At 40.2% G+C, this 20,301-nt stretch overlaps 2 protein-coding genes across 3 annotated transcripts; both read left to right on the top strand.

Annotated features, from left to right (window-relative positions):
• Positions 1 to 51: 51 nt before the first annotated feature.
• dnajc5gb (DnaJ heat shock protein family (Hsp40) member C5 gamma b) lies at positions 52 to 11,580 on the top strand. Of its 2 annotated transcripts, none has more exons than XM_021585350.3 (5): positions 52 to 166; positions 1,592 to 1,716; positions 1,903 to 2,116; positions 2,428 to 2,581; positions 8,659 to 11,580. In XM_021585350.3, the coding sequence occupies exons 2-5, from the start codon at positions 1,601 to 1,603 to the stop codon at positions 8,775 to 8,777; spliced, it is 603 nt and encodes a 200-aa protein (XP_021441025.1). In that variant the 5' UTR covers positions 52 to 166; positions 1,592 to 1,600; the 3' UTR covers positions 8,778 to 11,580. The 2 variants fall into 2 exon arrangements, with proteins under 2 accessions (XP_021441025.1, XP_021441026.1); XM_021585351.3 differs by having other exon boundaries at positions 124 to 315.
• A 249-nt stretch (positions 11,581 to 11,829) lies between these two features.
• LOC110505880 (proton-coupled zinc antiporter SLC30A2-like) lies at positions 11,830 to 18,174 on the top strand. The gene is made up of 7 exons (XM_090219367.1): positions 11,830 to 12,728; positions 12,905 to 13,051; positions 15,037 to 15,190; positions 15,427 to 15,637; positions 15,876 to 15,981; positions 16,194 to 16,328; positions 16,579 to 18,174. Exons 1-7 carry the CDS (start codon positions 12,470 to 12,472, stop codon positions 16,722 to 16,724), a joined length of 1,158 nt encoding a protein of 385 aa, XP_090075493.1. The 5' UTR covers positions 11,830 to 12,469; the 3' UTR covers positions 16,725 to 18,174.
• Positions 18,175 to 20,301: the final 2,127 nt, after the last annotated feature.

The following is a 20,301-nucleotide window of genomic DNA, read 5'->3' on the forward strand; positions in this document are numbered from 1 at the left end:
TATGCTATGCACATGGCCGCAGTACCCCGAGAGCGCCTGGGTGGGTTTATGCGCACCACGCCACAAGCTGATCCGTGACGAGAAACCGGAATTGGCAGGCTGAAATGAAATGTTCGACTTCCTGAGGTCACCGTCAAGTTTTGTTTTGGGAGGGAGGTCATTTTATGTGAGTCTACACTTTGTTTGTTTTTAAACTGGCAAATGCGTAAAATTAAGTGTGCGGTCGTGGACAAAGATTCTAGGGACACTAAAAAACCCGTCGAAAGAAAGTGGAATGAATGTAGCGGTGTGATTTTTCACCTAATACACTTAACGGTACCTTATTTTCATGCTTAGTTTATCTAAGTTTGAAGGTACCTTTCTTACAACCTGTTTCAGGCTCAGTCTTTAAAGGCGAATTATTTCTTTACTTTTTTCTCAACAATGTTTGTATAGCCTCAAATGAACAAGCTACAGATGTTCATTCAACGTCCGGAGCATGTTTGATTGAATGTGAATGGTTTTGTGGTGTAGGCATTGGTTGAAAAAATACCTAATTGTCATACTTGAATAAAAGTAAAGATACCTCAACCGAACATTTCTCAAGTAAAAGACTGAAAGCATTTGGTTTTAAATATACGTGTGTATCAAAAGTTAATGTAATTTGCTAAAATACTTAAGTATAACAAGTTAAATTGTAGATCATTTCACATTCCTTATTTTAATTTACGAATAGTCAGTGGCACACGCCAACAAATTTACATTTAATTTACAAACGAAACAGATGTGTTTAGTGAGTCTGCTAGATCAGAGGCAGTAGGAATGACCAAGGATGTTCTCTGTTTAGTGAGTCTGCTAGATCAGAGGCAGTAGGAATGACCAAGGATGTTCTCTGTTTAGTGAGTCTGCTAGATCAGAGGCAGTAGGAAAGACCAAGGATGTTCTCTGTTTAGTGAGTCTGCTAGATCAGAGGCAGTAGGAAAGACCAAGGATGTTCTCTGTTTAGTGAGTCTGCTAGATCAGAGGCAGTAGGAAAGACCAAGGATGTTCTCTGTTTAGTGAGTCTGCTAGATCAGAGGCAGTAGGAAAGACCAAGGATGTTCTCTGTTTAGTGAGTCTGCTAGATCAGAGGCAGTAGGAAAGACCAAGGATGTTCTCTGTTTAGTGAGTCTGCTAGATCAGAGGCAGTAGGAATGACCAAGGATGTTCTCTGTTTAGTGAGTCTGCTAGATCAGAGGAAGTAGGAAAGACCAAGGATATTCTCTTGATAAGTGTGTGCATTGGACCATTTTCCTACCCTGCTAAGCAAAAAATATATACTTTGGGTTCCAGGGAAAATACATGGAGTAAAAAATATGAATAGTAAAGACACCCCAAAAACGACTTAAGTAAAAAATACTTGAGAGTACTTCTTAAGTATCCCACTGGGGATAGGTAAGTGGATGGGGGGTATGACTCATTAGTGGAAGATGAATACATACAGTAACATAATGTAGCACATTTTATTTTTTGCGTCCTTGTCTCATATGCTAAAACTCAAAATACAAGCAAACTCTTTCTCAATGTCCTAATAGCATACCTGTCATGCCTGTCGTATTTATCACTGTTGCAGATCTAAAACATGGCGGAACCAAACCAAAGGCCTCAGCGTAAGATGTCCACCGCAGGAGACGGTCTATACAAGGTCCTCGGACTGGAGAAGGGGGCTTCGCAAGAAGAAATAAAGAAGGCATACAGGTATCAACCTCTCAACCACAGACAGAAGCTTAGTGAACGACTACAGAACAGATCAAAACGCGTTGGCTTTCTGAATAAAAGCACCATGAACTAAAGCTGTAGTGTAGGCTGTCCTGACGCTGCTGTTCTTTCCTCTTTTTTGGAACATTTCCAGTAAAAATCTACATATTTGCCTTCTTCTCCCAGGAAACTAGCACTGAGGCATCACCCTGACAAGAACCCAGACAACCCCGAGGCAGCTGAGAAGTTTAAGGAAATCAACAATGCCAACTCCATCCTCAACGACGAGACCAAGAGGAAGGTCTACGACGAGTACGGCTCCATGGGCCTCTATGTGGCCGAGCAGTTTGGAGACGAGAGTGTTAAATATTACTTCCTCATGCACAAGTGCTGGTTCAAGGCAAGAAGTCTTTAAGATCCTATACACATTTGCATACATATGCACTTTGCAGACACCTATACCCAAAATAGACTTATTGTACCCACTTAATGAGTGCATACTGTACATGTTTTGTTGTTATAAGCATTTGATTCCTGTTGGAAATGAACTCACGACCTTGGCATTGCTAAATTGTACTGTATGTTAATCATTACTCATTATTAGTGTTGAAATAAAACAAAACTCTGTATTATAGTTTTTTTTTTAACACTTAGAAGTGTATGCATGAAAACTTGTGCCCTGTGTGACAAAAATCCTCTGTGTATTTCCAGACCCTGATGGTGTTCTGTGGGATCTTTACCTGCTGCTGCTGCTGCTGTTTCTGCTGCTTCTGCTGTGGGAAGTGCAAGCCACCGGGGAACGAGGAGCACGCATACGTAGACCCAGAGGACCTTGAGGCCCAGATCAGAGCTGAGCAGGACAGGGGTGAGTGGGGGAAGGGGCAGTGGTATATTGTGTATAATTCTTAATGCCCACTGATGCGTATCAAAGTAGTGTAGTGGAGGTTTACGCCGTTTCAATGAATGAGGCTGATGGAACAGATCAGAATGTTTAGCTTAAAATGTTGTTGAACTATTATTTCTTCACATTTTAGGCACAGCAATGTACGGACGACGGTAGTTCTTCATGGACAGAGATTAAAATATCTGTTAGAAATGTAGAAATAGGGGGTGATTTTAAATATGCAAAAACTATCATGGGTTGCTAATATGACTAGGATAATGCCTTTGGCTGCTAGACAATGAAAGAAAACCAGTAGAACAGGAGAACACATATGTAAGTCTATATAAAAATGATTGCCTTCATGTTTCTATGGTGGGATTTTGGCTATAGGCTACTTTCAAGTAAGGTAAGACTTGCCTCCATGAAGTAAAACGTCCAGGTTTAAAACAATTAACAAATAGAAAAAATACGGCGACGCCTAACCGTCTTCTGATAGATGGAAAGGCTTTCCTAAAAACCTTTTCTATTAAATGGTAACAACAGTAGCTACAAAGTAGCCTACCTGTCAGGGTGATATCATGATTTTTCGCATCAGTCCAGTAGCCTTTTCTTTTGCAAACTCCAACTTGTGCTACAGGAACAACCAACCAAACAACCGTGCTAGGTGTCTGCACGCAGGGTAACTGCACTAGACCTCAAATTGTCTCCTGATGTGGTTTAAGCATTGTTATGTACTTATAGTGCATTCCAAATTCTGTTTCACTTTTCACTATAAAAAAATAATCTATCTACACACAAAGGCAAAGCGAAAACAGGTTTTTAGACATTTTTGCCAATTTATAGAAAATAAAAACAGAAATACCTTATTTACACAAGTATTCAGAGCCTTTGCCATCCTTGATGTTTCTACAACTTGATTGAAGTCCACCTGTGGTAAATTCAATTGATTAGACATGATTTGGAAAGGCACACACCTGTCTATATAAGGTCCCACAGTTGACAGTGCATGTCAGAGCAAAAACCAAGCCATGAGGTCAAAGGAATTGTCCGTAGAGCTCTGAGACAGGATTGTGTCGAAGCACAGATCTGGGGTAAGGTTACCAAAAAATGTCTGCAGCATTGAAGGTCACCAAGAACGCAGTGGTCTCCATCATTCTTAAATGGAAGAAGTTTGGGAGGTGACCAAGAACCCAATGGTCACTCGGACAGAGCTTCAGAGTTCCTCTGTGGAGATGGGAGACCCTTCCAGAAGGACAACCAGCTCTTCACCAATCAGGCCTTTTATAGTAGATTGGCCAGATGGAATCCACTCCTCAGTAAAAGGCACATGACAGCCCGCTTGGAGTTTGCCAAAAGGCACCTAAAGGACCAAGATTGAACTCTTTGGCCTGAATGCCAAGCGTCATGTCTGGAGGAAACCTGGCACCATCCCTACGGTGAAACATGGTGGCAGCATCATGCTGTCTGGATGTTTTTCAGCGGCAGGGACTGGGAGGCTAGTCAGGATAGAGGGAAAGATGAACGGAGCAAAGTACAGAGAGATTCTTGATGAAAACCTGCTGAAAATAGCTGTGCAGCAACGCTCCCCATCCAACATGACAGAGCTTGAGAAGAATGTGAGAAACTCCCCAAGTACAGGTGCAAAGCTTGTAGCTTCATACCCGAGAAGACTCAAGGCTGTAATCGCTGCCAAAAGTGCTTCAACAAAGTACCTAGTAGAAAGTCTGAATACTTATGTAAATGTGATATTTAAGCTTTTTATTTTCAATAAATTTGCAGACTTTTCTAAATCTGTTTTTTTGCTTTGGATCATGGGGTTATTGTGTGTAGATTGATGAGGTGGGGGGGGACAATTTAATCAAATTCACAATAAGGAAGAAGTCGAGGGGTCTGAATACTTTCCGAATGCACGGTATGTGATGGTATACAATTCTAAGCAAGGTTTGAAATTATTATGTTTTAGTCAAACGTTATATCTGTTTGGGCTTCATGCGGCCAATTTACAGTCTACACATTTTTAATTATGACCATCCGCTTGAGGAAAAAAATCGTTCCACGGCTGAATCTAGTTGATGATTCCTGCTGTACATCTTTAGAAATTAGTTTTAGAATCAGCCCCTCTCTTTGTTTAGATGAACAATTACATCACTGAAATGGTTCCAGTGCACTATAACATGCTGCAAGGGTTCCGGAGCACTATAACATGCTGCGAGGGTTCCGGAGCACTATAACATGCTGCGAGGGTTCCGGAGCACTATAACATGCTGCGAGGGTTCCGGAGCACTATAACATGCTGCGAGGGTTCCGGAGCACTATAACATGCTGCGAGGGTTCCGGAGCACTATAACATGCTGCGAGGGTTCCGGTGCACTATAACGTGGTGAGAGGGTTCCGGTGCACTATAACGTAGTCAGAGGGAGGAAGTAGAAGTAGTCTGAAAATGTTTTTTAATTTTACAACAAGTGGTGAGATTATAATTATGTCTCAGCCAGGCCCAAGTTCAGCCTCTGGCAACTCAGGTGAAACTCCAAACTGGGTCGGCTTTAACTAATTTTGTATACTGTATTACGTGCTTACTGTTTACACCTATTGAAATTTGTACTCTAGCAGCTTATCAAGGTTGGGTGGGTTACTTTCTATATTCAATCCATTACTTGTTACCTGTCAAATTGTAATCTGTAACAATTTTTGGATTTACTCAAACTCAGTAATGTAATCTAATTACATTGTTACTTTTAGATTGTTACTTTCCCCTTAAGAGGCATGGAAGAAGACACAAATGTATGTTACCAATTGAACGACATCTATTGCAGGATCAATCAATGTTAAAGTTTACATAGCTGGCCATCAATGGATGTAAAATTCACTTTATGGGTTGGTTATGTAGGCTTCTTCTAACCCATCTCTTTCTACTACATATAATAATGCTATTAAATTATATCTTTACATTAAAAACCAAAGTCTATCAGAATTCCAGTCATTCCAATAAATGTTATACCCCTTGATCTTCAAGAATAGGATAAGTAAATATGGAACTAATAGATTAGCCAAATTGTTTTACCTGAGCATAACCCCAAAATGAAGGACTTACTAGCTAGCCCTTCTCTGTTGTTATGATTTTGTTGTCACGGAGGACTGATTGGGCAAATTGATTCGAGATCTACGCTCATGGAATGGCATGCTTTGAGCACTGCTGAAAAGTGTTATTTACATGTGAAAAATGAATGCTATATTCTGCGTTTGCTATAGGCCTGTTTTTGACCTTTTTGTTGGTGACGATGATATCTTGATAAAATGCACTGTTTAAAGGGCAAATCCACAGATGAAAAATAACAAAATGGACACCCCTCAGCTTTTTACCAAAACAGAGGAGGGATGGGCCTTGAGAAATGTAAACACTCTCAGGTTAATAGACAGAGCTGTGGATGCAAAGACTGAACATACATGATATGATATGAGGCCATGCAGTGTTTTTTTTTTTTTTTTACATTTACAATGTTTACAAATATTGGAATAAAACAAGCACATTTTGGGTTCTGATGGAGTGTGACAGTCAAACTAAACTCATGAGTCATTTATAAGTTATATTCTTCAAGTGTGTATACATCCTAACTAACTAACTAACTAACTAGATGTTGACCGATTATGATTTTTCAACACCGATTTATTGGAGGACCAAAACATGCCGATACCGATTAATCAGCCGATGAAATGTTTTATTTATTTTTTCAAATAAAAATAATAATAGACATTATTATTTGTATTTATTTGTAATAATGACAATTACAACAATACTGAATTAACACTTATTTTAACTTAATATATTACATCAATAAAATCGATTTAGCCTCAAATAAATAATGAAACATGTTCAATTTTGTTTAAATTATGCAAAAACAAAGTGTTGGAGAAGAAAGTAAAAGTGCAATATGTGTCATGTAAGAAAGCTAACGTTTCAGTTCCTTGCTCAGAACATGAGAACATATGAAAGCTGGTGGTTCCTTTTAACATGAGTCTTCAATATTCCCAGGTAAGAAGTTTTAGGTTGTAGTTATAATAGGAATTATAGGACTATTTCTCTCTATACAATTTGTATTTCATATACCTTTGACTATTGGATGTTCTTATAGGCACTTTAGTGTTGCCAGTGTAACAGTATAGCTTCCATCCCTTTCCTCGCCGCTACCTGGGCTCGAACCAGGAACACATCGACAACAGCCACCCCCCGAAGCAGCGTTACCCATGCAGAGCAAGGGGAACAACTACTCCAAGTCTCATAGCGAGTGGTGTTTGAAACGCAATTAGCACGCACCCCGCTAACTAGCTAGCCATTTCACATCGGTTACACCAGCCTAATCGTTGAGAGTTGATAGGCTTGAAGTCATAAACAGCGCAATGCTTGAAGCATTGCGAAGAGCTGCTGGCAAAACGCACAAAAGTGCTGTTTGAATGAATGCTTACGAGCCTGCTGCTGGCTACCATCGCTCAGTCAGACTGCTCTATCAAATCATAAACTTCAGAGTGTTTTCTATCCAAATCTACTAATAATATGCATATCTTATATTCTTGGCATGAGTAGCAGGAAGTTGAAATTGGGCACGCTATTTATCCAAAAGTGAAAATGCTGCCCCCTATACCTTAAGAAGTTAACTGACTTGCCTAGTTAAATAAAGGTGTCAAAAAAAATTTGCATCGGCAAAATCGGCGTCCATAAATACAGATTTCCGATTGTTATGAAAACTTGAAATCGGCTCTAATTAATCGGCCTTTCCGATTTAAATCGATCGACCTCTCATTCACACACACACACACACAAACAAACAAACAAACGTTTGGACGCACCTAGTCATCAAATAAAGATGTCCAAACTTTTGACTGAATATATATTTTTAAGTCCAAAAATGGATGTAGCAACTATACATTGCCCCTTTTAAGTGTGCATGTTTGGGCATGTCTCCATTAGGCCTATTCCAGTCACTGGCTGTCCACTGGTTTCAAAAACAGTGATTTGATAGGCAGCTTAAACTTCTTGAATTCAACCATTATTGAGTTCAAATACACATTTAGATTTGTGAACAGCCATCCACAACAACCACAATCCGTAAGGCACAAATAGCTAAATGAGAGAGCAGCAATGTGATTCACATCAATGCACTATGTATATATCAATAGTAAGTGATATCCATATTGCCGTAGACTACACCACTGCTGTCATCCTTACCTCCAAGCGTTTATTCAAGTTGGATAATCTTTGGATGCCGACAGCAGTCGCACCATTGGAAGACACAGCTTGAACTGTAGCCTGCAAAAGCCCATTCCTACTATTTTCCCGCGATCCATCAAACACAATTTGGTGTGTCATCATAGTGGTCTCTGACTTGTGGTCAGACTCACTCAGGTGGAACAAACTTAAACTTGCGCCTTTTCTATGCTGATTTGAAAGTCATTGAGGGAAACGGAGGTGGCAAAAGAAATGTCGCAAACATCCTTTCTGAATTTTAGAAGTAATCCTCAAAGTAATCCTCTAGTTTTTCAAACGTATCTGTAATCTGATTACAATATTTTTGCTGGTAACCGATTACAGTGAATTTTTTTGTTGTTGTAATCCGTTACTCCCCAACATTGAAGATAAGGCCCTGCAGTTTATCAACCTATATGCTTCTTGTTTTGGCCTCTTTTACCAATTTGGTATTTTAGTGCTGAATGTGCTAGCTGTAATAACTAGTAATAACTAATGTAACTAATGCAACAAGTAATGTCATTGCTTTCATCCATTGCAAGCCTGCTTCCTTGTTTGATTGCGATGATGATTGCATAATTAAGGCAATGTTTTTGTTTACTGCCAGTTAATCTACATGGTAAACATGGTATGGAATTGTGGATGATGAGGATCGTTACTAATGGAAGTGGTTGTGTAAAACAAAACAAGAAGAGCACAAACGTCCATCTCATATGAGCTAATATAAGTATGTGTTTAGATCTATTTAATCTAATAGGAAATCGCTGCCTGCTCGAGAAGAGCTCAGTGAATTAACAGTACATCTCTGTTCTCCCTGCAGGTGAACATCAACCCGTTGTGGTCCAACCTCATTCTGCTGCTGTTGAGAAGGCAGAGTCCGACCACGACCAGTCTGCATCCAACCACTCTGACCCTATATTCACCACAACGGACCAGTAAGAACCTGTTAGCGAGGCGTCTTCCCATAGCCTGGTCCCAGATCTGTTAGTGCTGTTTTGCTAACTCCTATGGTCATAGGGACTTGGCAAGACATGGAACCAGTCTAGTCTTCCCAGTCTGCTACTGCCAACCAAGATGGTCCACTCTACTGAAAATACTGTGATCAGTTTCTGGGGATCAGTGGCAGGTGCTTAAATGCTTACAGTCAACCCTCTGTACTATATGTGGCCAAAGCCATGTACAGTTCCTTCAGAAAGTATTCATACCCCTTGACTTATTCCACATTTTCTGTTAAAGCCTGACTTTTTCTTACCCATTGACACACAATAACCCATAATGACAATGTGAAAACATGTTTTTTGACATTTTTGCTAATTAAATGTATAAATATCTTATTTACATAAGTATTCACAACCTGGAGTCAATAGTTGTTAGAATCACCTTTGGCAGCGATTTAAAGCTGAGTCTTTCTGGGTAAGAGCTTTGCACACATGGATTGTCCAATATTTGCACATTATTCCTTAAAAAAATATTCCAGCTCTGTTAAGCTCATTGCTAGACATCCATTTTCATGTCTTGTCGTAGGTTTCCAAGCAGATTTAGGTCAAAACTGTAACTAGGTCACTCAGGAAAATTCTATGTCATCTTGGTGAGAAAATCCAGTGTATATTTGGCCTTGTATTTTAGGTCATTGTCCTGCTGACAGGTGATTTTGTCTCCGTGTCTGTTGGAAAGCAGACTGAATCAGGTTTTCCTCTTGGATTTTACCTGTGCTTAGCTCTATTCCATTTTTTTAAAATATCAATCACTGCCTAGTTCTTGCCGATGACAAGCATACCCATAACATGATGCAGCCACCACAATGCTTGAAAATATGAGGAGTGGTACCCAGTAATGTGTTGTGTTGGATTTGCTCCCAACATAACACTTTCTATTCAGGACATTAAGTTAATTTCTTTGCCACAGGTTTTACTTTAGTGCCTGTTTTGTAATATTCTGTACAGACTTTCTTCTTTTGACTTTGTCGTTTAGGTTAGTATTGTGGTGTAACTACAATGTTGTGGATCCATCCTCAGTTTTATCCTATCGCAGCCATTAAAGTCTGTAACTGTTTTAAAGTTACCATTGACCTCATGGTGAAATCCCCGAGCAGTTTTCTTCCTCTCCAGCAAACTAAGTTAGGAAGGACGCCTGTATCTTTGTAGTGACTGGGTGTATTGATACACCATCCAAAGTGTAATTAATAACTTCACCATGCTCAAAGGGATATTCAATGTGTGCTTTAAAAAATAAATAAAAATTACGTCACATAAGTCCATGCAACTTATGTGACTTGATAAGCAAATTGTTACTCCTGAACTTTATTTAGGTTTGCCAAAACAAAGGGCTTGAATACTTATTGACTCAAGACATTTCAGCTTTTAATTTTTTATTAATTTGTAAAAATGTCTAAAAACATAATTACACTTTGACATTATGGGGTATTGTGTGTAGGCCAGCGACACACAATCTACATGTAATACAGTTTTTATTCTGCGGGTAACAACAAAATGTGGAAAAAGTCGAGTAGTGTGACTAATTAAGGCACTGTATGTGGATTTATATTTTGTTATCTTAATAATAAGACTGTATATGTCTCATTTCAATTGCCAGTTGTGGTCTATGTTTACAAGAGTCGTACATTCTTATGATTGTGCCAACTGCCAAGTTTACCTTAATGCGTAGGCGATCTTTTTGTAGATTTGAAAAATTAGAATTTTTAAATAGTACGAAACAGTATGTATAGGGTAACGGCTTCTATGTATGCTTAATGGACCATGTAGAGAGGGTGATTGAATCGAAACTGACGTCTCCCAAATGGCTTCTTGTCTTGTGCACTACCTTTTGACCTCTGCTATGTAGTGCACTACTTTTCACCAGGGCCCATAAGTCTCTGGTCAAAAGTAGTGCACTATATAGGGTATAGTGTGCCATTTTGAGACACAGCCTGAGTCTGAATGTGTAAATAAATGTGCACTTTAAGCGCCTTCTTAGCATAATGAACCACTGTCATAGTAAGGGCTGCTGTGGTCTGCCAATAACTGCAACTTTAACCTATGTGAAAAAATGCTCAAAGTTTGAATGTGTTGTTTATATATGTTTGTTTGTAGGCTACAGAGCAATATTTGTTCAGGCTTTATTTTCAGTTTTCCAAAGCTTGTGATTCCAATTTGTAGGATTCTGTATGCCAACCCCAGTCCTGAACTCACATATGTGCTCACTGTTTTTTTTTGTCATGTCTCTCTCATACCTCCCTGTTTTTTTTTTCTCTGTGTGTAATAATATAGGAGATGTTGTCATTTAAAACTCTCTCTGTATTCCTGAACCAAATGATTTTCTATATCTTTTGATCTAATCTTGTGTGGTCTGGATACACCTGTCAAATTCCCTTTCTGTACACTATAGATATTTGTTTATATTAATCGCTTCCCACGTACACCCGCTAGACTTTTTAAACACTTGGACAACAAGTAATGACAGTTGTTGAAAGGCGTTGTCTCACACACCAGCAATCCGCATATTTTAAAGTGGGTTTCTGTTGTAGTTCACCAGTTTCAGTGAATACTGTCAAAATTCCAATGCAGGTCAAAATAATCTTTCCGTAATTGTTCACTCGACCTAATATGGATAGAACAAAGGCCTTGTTTTTAATAAACTATTTTTTTTTAATCCTACTTTCAGTTTTATATACTGTTCATACTGTAAAATATATTTATGTGTGTGTGTGTGTGTATATGATTAATAAATTGGGGATTCTGATCAATTGTTTGCCTATTCATATCTTCTGCATAACTTATTTTTCATGACAATACCATACTTCTACAATAAATAAATGTGTGTAAAGGTGCTTGTGATCCAGAAAAACATGAGACTTGATACCTAATTGATTTACTATCAATGCTTGATACACAATGAGTAGCAGTAGCCACAATAGACAACTGACTTGGAGTGACTTGGAGTGACTTGGCCTGTCATGATAGGTTGATTGTGTAATCATGGCCCCTAGTCAGTTATCTCCCAGTGTCCATACAAACACCACACCTGATTAACAGGTGTCAGGTTTTCAGCAGGCGCAGGCATGAACCAGATCAATGTTTGAGAGGCTGACTGAATTAGGTCGGAGAGGCAGCGATATCATAAGGACAGTGGCGTTTTCCTTTTGGTTGTATAGTCACTGTTTAAGCCTACGTTTTGATTCTTACTAAACTTTCAGGAGCTGTTTTGAAGGAGATTATGGATTCTCAGAAACACCGTCTCGTCCAGGATGATACTACAACATACTCCATGCCATTACTGGGGCATGTAGTTATTTTATTTGCAACCTTTAAGGCCTATGTTAGGAACAGTTACTATTTTAATGTTGCATTATCTTCATCTCAGTTAACAGCTGTTCAGTCCAATTTGCACGAATCGATAAATGGACAACTCCGTTATCAGTTTATAGTTGATAGATTTACGTGTGGTTCTGTGTGAAAGAAATACAGCCTAGACAGAACATGCATTCCAAGTGCTTAGTTATCATTACATGTACCCAAGTAGCTGATTGTCATACATATTTGTGTGTTTTGTCCCAAACTTTCTTGCTGTTTTTAATACGAGAGCTCTAGTGAGTAAGTTTTCCATTGTGTGTATTATTCCATGACCCACTCTATATGACAAATCAACTTGATCTTGGGACGTTTTCTCTCAGGTCATTCCCTGGGTCTGAGCAAGACAAATGTCCCAGTCCAACAGCAGAGACTGGAGACAGAACTGCCGCAGCTGTCCGGTGGCATCCTGTTACTGCTACTGGTCACTGCCATGAGAACGACAGGGCTTCGTGGACAGAGAGTCGTGAGAAGCAGCTGGCCAAGAGGAAACTCATCATCGCTTCTGTTGTCAGCCTGGTCTTCATGGTTGGAGAGGTGATCGGTAAGATTCTGATAAATAATGACACATGAAGAAGATAATGGAGACAGAAAACAGAAAGAAACTAATACATTTTGGAGCACAGATTTTCCTATTTACTCAACTTGTAAAATATTCAATCTGGTGGATAAATTATATTTCTGAAACGTGTGTGTGTTTCATTTTCTCTATCCTCACAGGTGGTTACGCGGCACACAGTCTGGCCATCATGACCGACGCAGCTCATCTCCTCACAGACTTCGGTAGCATCATGGTCAGCCTCTTCTCTCTATGGGTCTCCTCCAGACCTCCCACCAAAACCATGAACTTTGGCTGGCATCGCTCAGGTTGGTTGAACTTTATAAGAACTCAGGCTGGCACCATATGTCAATATGCCTTGTTTTAGTTAGATGAACTGGCACCATGCCTTGTTTTAGTCAGATGAACTGGCACCATATGTCAATATGCCTTGTTTTAGTCAGATGAACTGACACCATATGTCAATATGCCTTGTTTTAGTCAGATGAACTGGCACCATATGTCAATATGCCTTGTTTTAGTCAGATGAACTGGCACCATATGTCAATATGCCTTGTTTTAGTCAGATGAACTGACACCATGTGTCAATATGCCTTGAGAGAAGAGGCTGACCATGATGCTACCAAACTCCGTGAGGAGATGAGCAGCGTCGGTCATGACGGCCAGAATGTGTGCCGTGTAGCCACCTGTGAGGAAAGAGAAAATGAAACACATACACACGTTTCAGAAAAGTGTTCTAGGGCTAAATATAATTTATCCACAAGTCAGATTAACTTTCCTGAGCATGTTTCAGTGAGCTTCAGTACATTCAAAAGATGAAACTTTCCATAATGTATATTTTAATAACAATTACCACTCTCTGTGTGTATTTGGATAGGGAAGCAAAACAATTATCCTTTGTATTTGAACAACAGTCTATGATTCAGTGATTCAGTTTGGGAGACTCAGTGATTCAGTGATTCAGTTTGGGAGATTCAGTGATTCAGTTTGGGAGATTCAGTGATTCTGTTTGGGAGATTCAGTGATTCAGTGATTCCGTTTGGGAGATTCAGTGATTCAGTGATTCAGTTTGGGAGATTCAGTGATTCAGTTTGGGAGATTCAGTGATTCAGTGATTCAGTTTGGGAGATTCAGTGATTCAGTGATTCAGTTTGGGAGATTCAGTGATTCAGTTTGGGAGATTCAGTGATTCAGTGATTCAGTTTGGGAGATTCAGTGATTCAGTGATTCAGTTTGGGAGATTCAGTGATTCAGTGTGGGAGAGTTTACTATTGTAGATTTTTATGTGTTTTTTTTTGTACAGGGGGTGTGAATAGGGAGTCAATTAGTTGACACCTTTAGTAAACGTTTCTCTAATTTCCTGGGAACATCAATGTGTCAGCATTGATATGACCAGATATTCCCAATAAGTCTTTCATGTTCACGTGTGTTCTGAAAGTGGTCATTGTGATTAAAATACACTATTGAAGTTAAGTTGCTAATTGTTGTCGTGGCAGAATAAGAATTATTTAGGTTACATTTATAAATAAAATGTTTTATTTATATTATTGCATGCTTATGTGAGATATGTCATTAGAATGTCTATTTTTGGATAACACTGTTGGCCGGTTGCAGTTATCTGTTCTCTGTCAGGGTTCAGTTACTTGGGCCGCAGAGAGGGGAGAGGTCAAGCTTGTCTTCATATGTAAACACATATTTTAAACCACGTGAAGGGGTGATTGAGGGGGAACCAATTATCTCTTGGCTCCACAATGTCTGTGTGCCAGTCACTGTGTCTCCGTGAGCTTGTCCAGGAGGGGTGTATTTGATATATGCTAGTGGATGAGGTAATGTCTTGGTACTATGTTGTACCAAGAACGAGAAGTTGAACCTCGTTTTAGGAGAGCAAACTGAACGATAATTTATAGCTAATGCTGTCTGGCTATGGGATACTCCTCTCTCAAGTAAAGTCTTCCTTTGTAATGTTCATAAGATCTGTTATTCGTCATGTGAGCTGAGATGGGTGTGTCTTGGCTATAAATGATACTAACAACTGTTTTGTAAGGACTCTCAGAGAATTCATTTGTAGACACTGAATTGATCTGAGAGTCACAGGGTTGTGATGGAGCTCATAATAATTAAAGATGGACTTTATGACAACTCTGACTTGTGTGGTGGTTTGGTCTCGTGATTTGGTAAATACAGGAAATTTCCACTACATTGTTTACTTCCAATGTGGCTTGAATGTTGGCTGTATCACATATACATGATATAATATGAATCCATTTCTTATCGTCCCTATGATGTTCTGCAGAAATCCTGGGTGCCTGTTTGTCAGTGCTGTCCATCTGGGCTGTGACAGGGGTGCTGGTGTTCATCGCCGTTCAGAGGATCCTTAACGATGACTTTGAGATCCACAGCCAGATCATGCTCATTACCTCAGGCTGTGCTGTGGGGGTCAATGTCTTGTGAGTAAAGCTAAGAATGTCTGTTTTGTCAATATACATTTTTTTATTGGCCTTCATGGGATTGGTTGTGAAGGTGTGAGAGACATAGACTGGTCCCAGATCTGTTTGTGCTCTCTTGCCCACTACTATGGTAATTGTAGGACTTGGCAATACAGCATAAAAAGATCTGGACGAGACCTGGTCAGTTGTAGATAATTGGCTGCTCTTCTAACAATAGGCTTTGTTTGTTTGTGAAGAATGGCCCTAATCCTCCATCAGTCCAGTCACAGCCACGGTCCCTCCTACCACCGACCCCATGACAATACAGTCAACCTGTCACACGGCCACTCTCACGGACTCCCTGGTGGCCATGGCAACACCAGCGTGAGAGCGGCTTTTATCCATGCAGTAGGGGATCTGTTGCAGAGTCTGGGGGTACTGCTGGCTGCTACCATTATACACTTCTGGGTCAGTGATGCTGTCGACTTCACTTGCCTTATTCCTTTTAGCTCATAGTGGAGCAAAATGCCTTCACAGTTATTCCTCAGAAAAGCCCAGCCATCAACAGGCGAACGGTAGGATGAGATATTTATGCAGCAGAATACGTTAACCATACTTACTGTAGGCTATACCGGCAACTCTGGCTAATATTTAGAGGAAAACGACGGCCTGATTTGAACGTGTCATCTCTTTTTATCCCCAACAGCCTCAGTATAAAATAGCAGATCCCATTTGTACCTTCATGTTCTCTGTATTTGTGCTGGGAACAACTGTCACTATCCTGAAGGACGTCTTCAGGATACTCATGGAAGGTGAGTACACAGGTCATCATCCAAACCTTGAAGTAAATACTTTGGCCTCTGTATTTATCATTCTGGACCCTGAAAGTGTGTGACCAAGTTAAACAAAAACAAAAAGATAATTAAAGGCTATTTATTGTAACATAGTTATTGGATGTAGTAGTCTCACTGTATAGAATGTTATCATAAGCATCCTTAGTGTTTTCTTGTGGGACTTTCTACAGGGGTTCCTAAAGGTATCGACTTCAATACTGTGAGAGAAATGCTGCTGTCGCTGAGAGGAGTCAAGACCACACACAACCTCCACATGTGGGCCCTCACATTGAGCCAGTCACAGCTCTCTGTACACGTGGCTATAGGTACGCACATGCTTGCACAGACTAACACTACAATACTCTGTCTGTACAATACACTCGTGGTCAGACAGACGTACTGGCACGCACGCACGCACGCACGCACGCACGCACACACACACACACACACCTCTGAACATTCTGTCAGTTGTTAATCAGGAACACCTCAGTATTGGTGGTTTGTCTTTGTGTTGCTGTGACTAAAAATCTCACCAAAAATAATAGAATCCATATTCCTGTTTGTTTTGTTCTAAAGAGGAAGATGCCAGTCCCCAACAGGTACTCATGGATGCTACCAAGCTGCTCCAGTCAAAGTTTGGTTTCTCCAGCATCACCATCCAGGTAGAGCAGTATGCAGAGGAGATGATCTATTGCATGCAGTGCCAGGACCCCACGGACTGACATCACTACCACCATGGGGGTTGAGACTGAACTATAGGGACCACTATGGGAGATTGTCTGACTGAATCCACCATGGAGGTTATTTGAGAACCCTGTACAAAATCTAGCACGTGCTGGCTAACTACTCAATTGAGATGTGTTAACAGTCTGTCATGACAGATCACTAGTGGGGCTAAAGACTCTATGGACAAGAGAGGTTTCTCTACCCTATGAGAGCGAAGAATTCTTCCCAGTCTGTACTGTATGTCTGTTACAGTATGCCGTGTGAGGTCACACGACTTCAACAGGGTGGTACTGTAGATTACACAGTGGGACGCGAGGTGCTATCACGTCATTTTCCTTAATGTAGCACTTCTGTGGGAAAAGCTCCTGTTTCGATCAATATTGGTTTTTCTAGTAAGATAACAGACAGATAGACAAGGTCAACAGAAAGTGTCATTGTCACACATAATGTTTTATGTAAAAGATCTGGTCGTGTTTAGATAATTACATGTATCATATGTATTTAGTTTATATTATATAACAGGTGTGGTATATTAACATAAATACTGAAACATTTCGATCTCGAACATTGTTTTTTTAAACCTTTCAGTTTGTAGACCTTTCATTTCCCTCTACATTCTTACTGATTTACTACCAAGGTGAGACCATGGTGATTGAGGGACTTCACAGAGAGGGTGAGATTCAATCCAAGGCGTTTTATAGACCAGCACACTGGTAATCCAACAATGCGCCTTTGAAAGTTAATTTCCCTGACGTCCGTGGAGATCACTCTCAATGTAAACTTTGTGCATGTCAACTCAAGCATAAATTACCTTTAAAAGTCAAGAACCTCTTTTACCTTACGGATGTACTCAGCACAGACAGAGATGTTCTTCGGCTCATTTCTCACCTACAGTATGTTTAAGAGACAAAAGCAGAGAGGAGAGTAGTGCTGTAAAATATTCTTAGCTGTATAAATTATTTTCCAACATTATTTGATGTACGACCTCTTTCAAACCAGGATAAATGGTATATGGATGTCAATTTATACTCTTTACCTTGTTTTTCTCTGACTGTGTGTTTTACCTTGTTTTTCTCTGACTGTGTTTTACCTTGTTTTTCTCTGACTGTGTGTTTTACCTTGTTTTTCTCTGACTGTGTGTTTTACCTTGTTTTTCTCTGACTGTGTGTTTTACCTTGTTTTTCTCTGACTGTGTGTTTTACCTTGTTTTTCTCTGACTGTGTGTTTTACCTTGTTTTTCTCTGACTGTGTGTTTTACCTTGTTTTTCTCTGACTGTGTGTTTTACCTTGTTTTTCTCTGACTGTGTGTTTTACCTTGTTTTTCTCTGACTGTGTGTTTTACCTTGTTTTTCTCTGACTGTGTGTTTTACCTTGTTTTTCTCTGACTGTGTGTTTTACCTTGTTTTTCCCTGACTGTGTGTCAGTAAATAAATGAACACAGAAACACCCCTGTCTGTTTCTCTGGCCCCAAGGCAGGTAAACCGGTTTCTAGACACGTGCTCTCCAACGCCAGCTGTTTCACCAGGTTCTGCTTCTTGTGAGAAAACACATAAAGAAAGGAAGAAAAAATGCACTTCGTCTGTTCAGATAAAATGAATTAAACAATAATCATTGTTGAAACAAAGTGAACAAGTGCTGTGGTGTTACACCTACTCAGTGTGAGAAAACAAATCAAATCACTATTTATTTAAAGTGTACTTAACAAAAGCCTCGACACAGAAAATTATAACAATCATTTTTGAAAAAGAAAGTGCATTATGCTCGGAATACATTTCTTGTGTAAAGTACAATACTAGTTCCCTTTTGAAGGGAACAATAGTGTTCTCTATCAGTCATACAACAAGGCATTGTTCTTTATCTGCTCCTCACTATAGATGGAGGAATGGAGAAGTACTCAGCTCTCACGCCCTCCATGGCAACCATCAATGACACTCCGAGCATTGACTACAATACAGTATATAAAGGAGTAAAACAGTATGTGAACATTGTTAAAGTGACTAGCATTCCATTATTAAAGTGACCAGTGATTCCATGTCTTTGTATACAGGGCAGCTGCCTGTAAGGTGCAATGTTGAGTAACTGGGTGGTAGCCGGCTAGTGACAGTGACTAAGTTCAGTACTGGGTGGTAGCCGGCTAGTGACAGTGACTAAATTCAGTACTTGGTGGTAGCCGGCTAGTGACAGTGACTAAGTTCAGTACTGGGTGGTAGCCGGCTAGTGACAGTGACTAAGTTCAGTACTGGGTGGAGGCCGACTAGTGATGGCTGTTTAACAGTCTGATGACCTTGAAATAGAAGCTGTTTTTCAGTCTCTCGGTACCAGCTTTGATGGACCTGTACTGACCTCGCCTTCTGGATAATAGCGGGGTGAACAGGCCGTGGCTCGGGTGATGGATGTCCTTGATGATCTTCTTGGCCTTCCTGTAAGATTGGGTGCTGTAGATGTCCTGGAGGTCAATCAATGTGCCCCCGGTGATGCGTGGGGAAGACCGCACCACCCTACGGTTGCGGACAGTGCAGTTGCCATTCCAGGCGATGATACAGCCCGACAGGATGCTCTCAATGGTGCATCTGTAAAAGTTTGTGAGGGTCTTAGGGGCCTAGCCAAATTTCTTCAGCCCCCTTCACCACACACTGGCACCACTCCGCCAGGGCCCTCACCTCCTCCCTGTAGGCTGTCTCATCATTGTTGGTAATCAGGCCTACTACTGTTATGTCGTCTGCGAACTTGATGATTGAATTGGAGGTGTGCGTGGCTACGCATAGGTGAGTCATTGCTTCCTACCTTCACCACCTGGTGGCGCCCCATCAGGAAGTCCATGACCTAGTTCGCATCGTTTGTGGATCTATTGTGGCTGTGTGCAAATTTAATTGGGTCTAGGGTTTCAGGTAAGGTGGAGGTGATATGATCCTTAAATACCCTCTCAAAGCACTTCATGATAGTAATTTAGTTCAGTTATCTTTGCTCTCTTGGGTACATGAACAATGGTGGACATCTTGAAGAAAGTGGGTACAGCAGACTGGGAAAGGGAGAGGTTGAATATGTCCGTAAACTCTCCAGCCAGCTCTGAGGATGCCATCGCCATTTCTCGCATAATTAATTTTAGAAAAGATCCCACCATGTTGAACAAATAAATCTGTCAGCATTTAAAAAATACAATAACTTCCTGTTTCAATCACAGCTGTCATTAATTTTTGGATGGAAACAGGGTTAATTAGTGTCATGTAGTACGCTGTATGCGCCAACAGTATAAACATCCCACCCTAGACAATTTTCATTAGCAGGAATCACTGACTGGTACAATATTGACCAAATGTGATTTAATATGTGCTAATGCTTGCTTTCATTCTTCTTTCCTGGACTGAATCATTGTAGGGATGTATTCTATCTGTCACGTTCTGACCTCTATTTCCTTTGTTTTTGTATTTATTTAGTATGGTCAGGGCGTGAGTTGGGTGGGCAGTCTATGTTTGTTTTTCTATGTTTTGGTCTAGTTCTATGTTCGGCCTGATATGGTTCTCAATCAGAGGCAGGTGTTCGTCATTGTCTCTGATTGGGAACCATATTTAGGTA

This window comes from Oncorhynchus mykiss, chromosome 25 (assembly GCF_057628025.1).
Source record: "Oncorhynchus mykiss isolate SJ-2025 chromosome 25, ASM5762802v1, whole genome shotgun sequence".
Taxonomy (NCBI): Eukaryota; Metazoa; Chordata; class Actinopteri; order Salmoniformes; family Salmonidae; genus Oncorhynchus; species Oncorhynchus mykiss.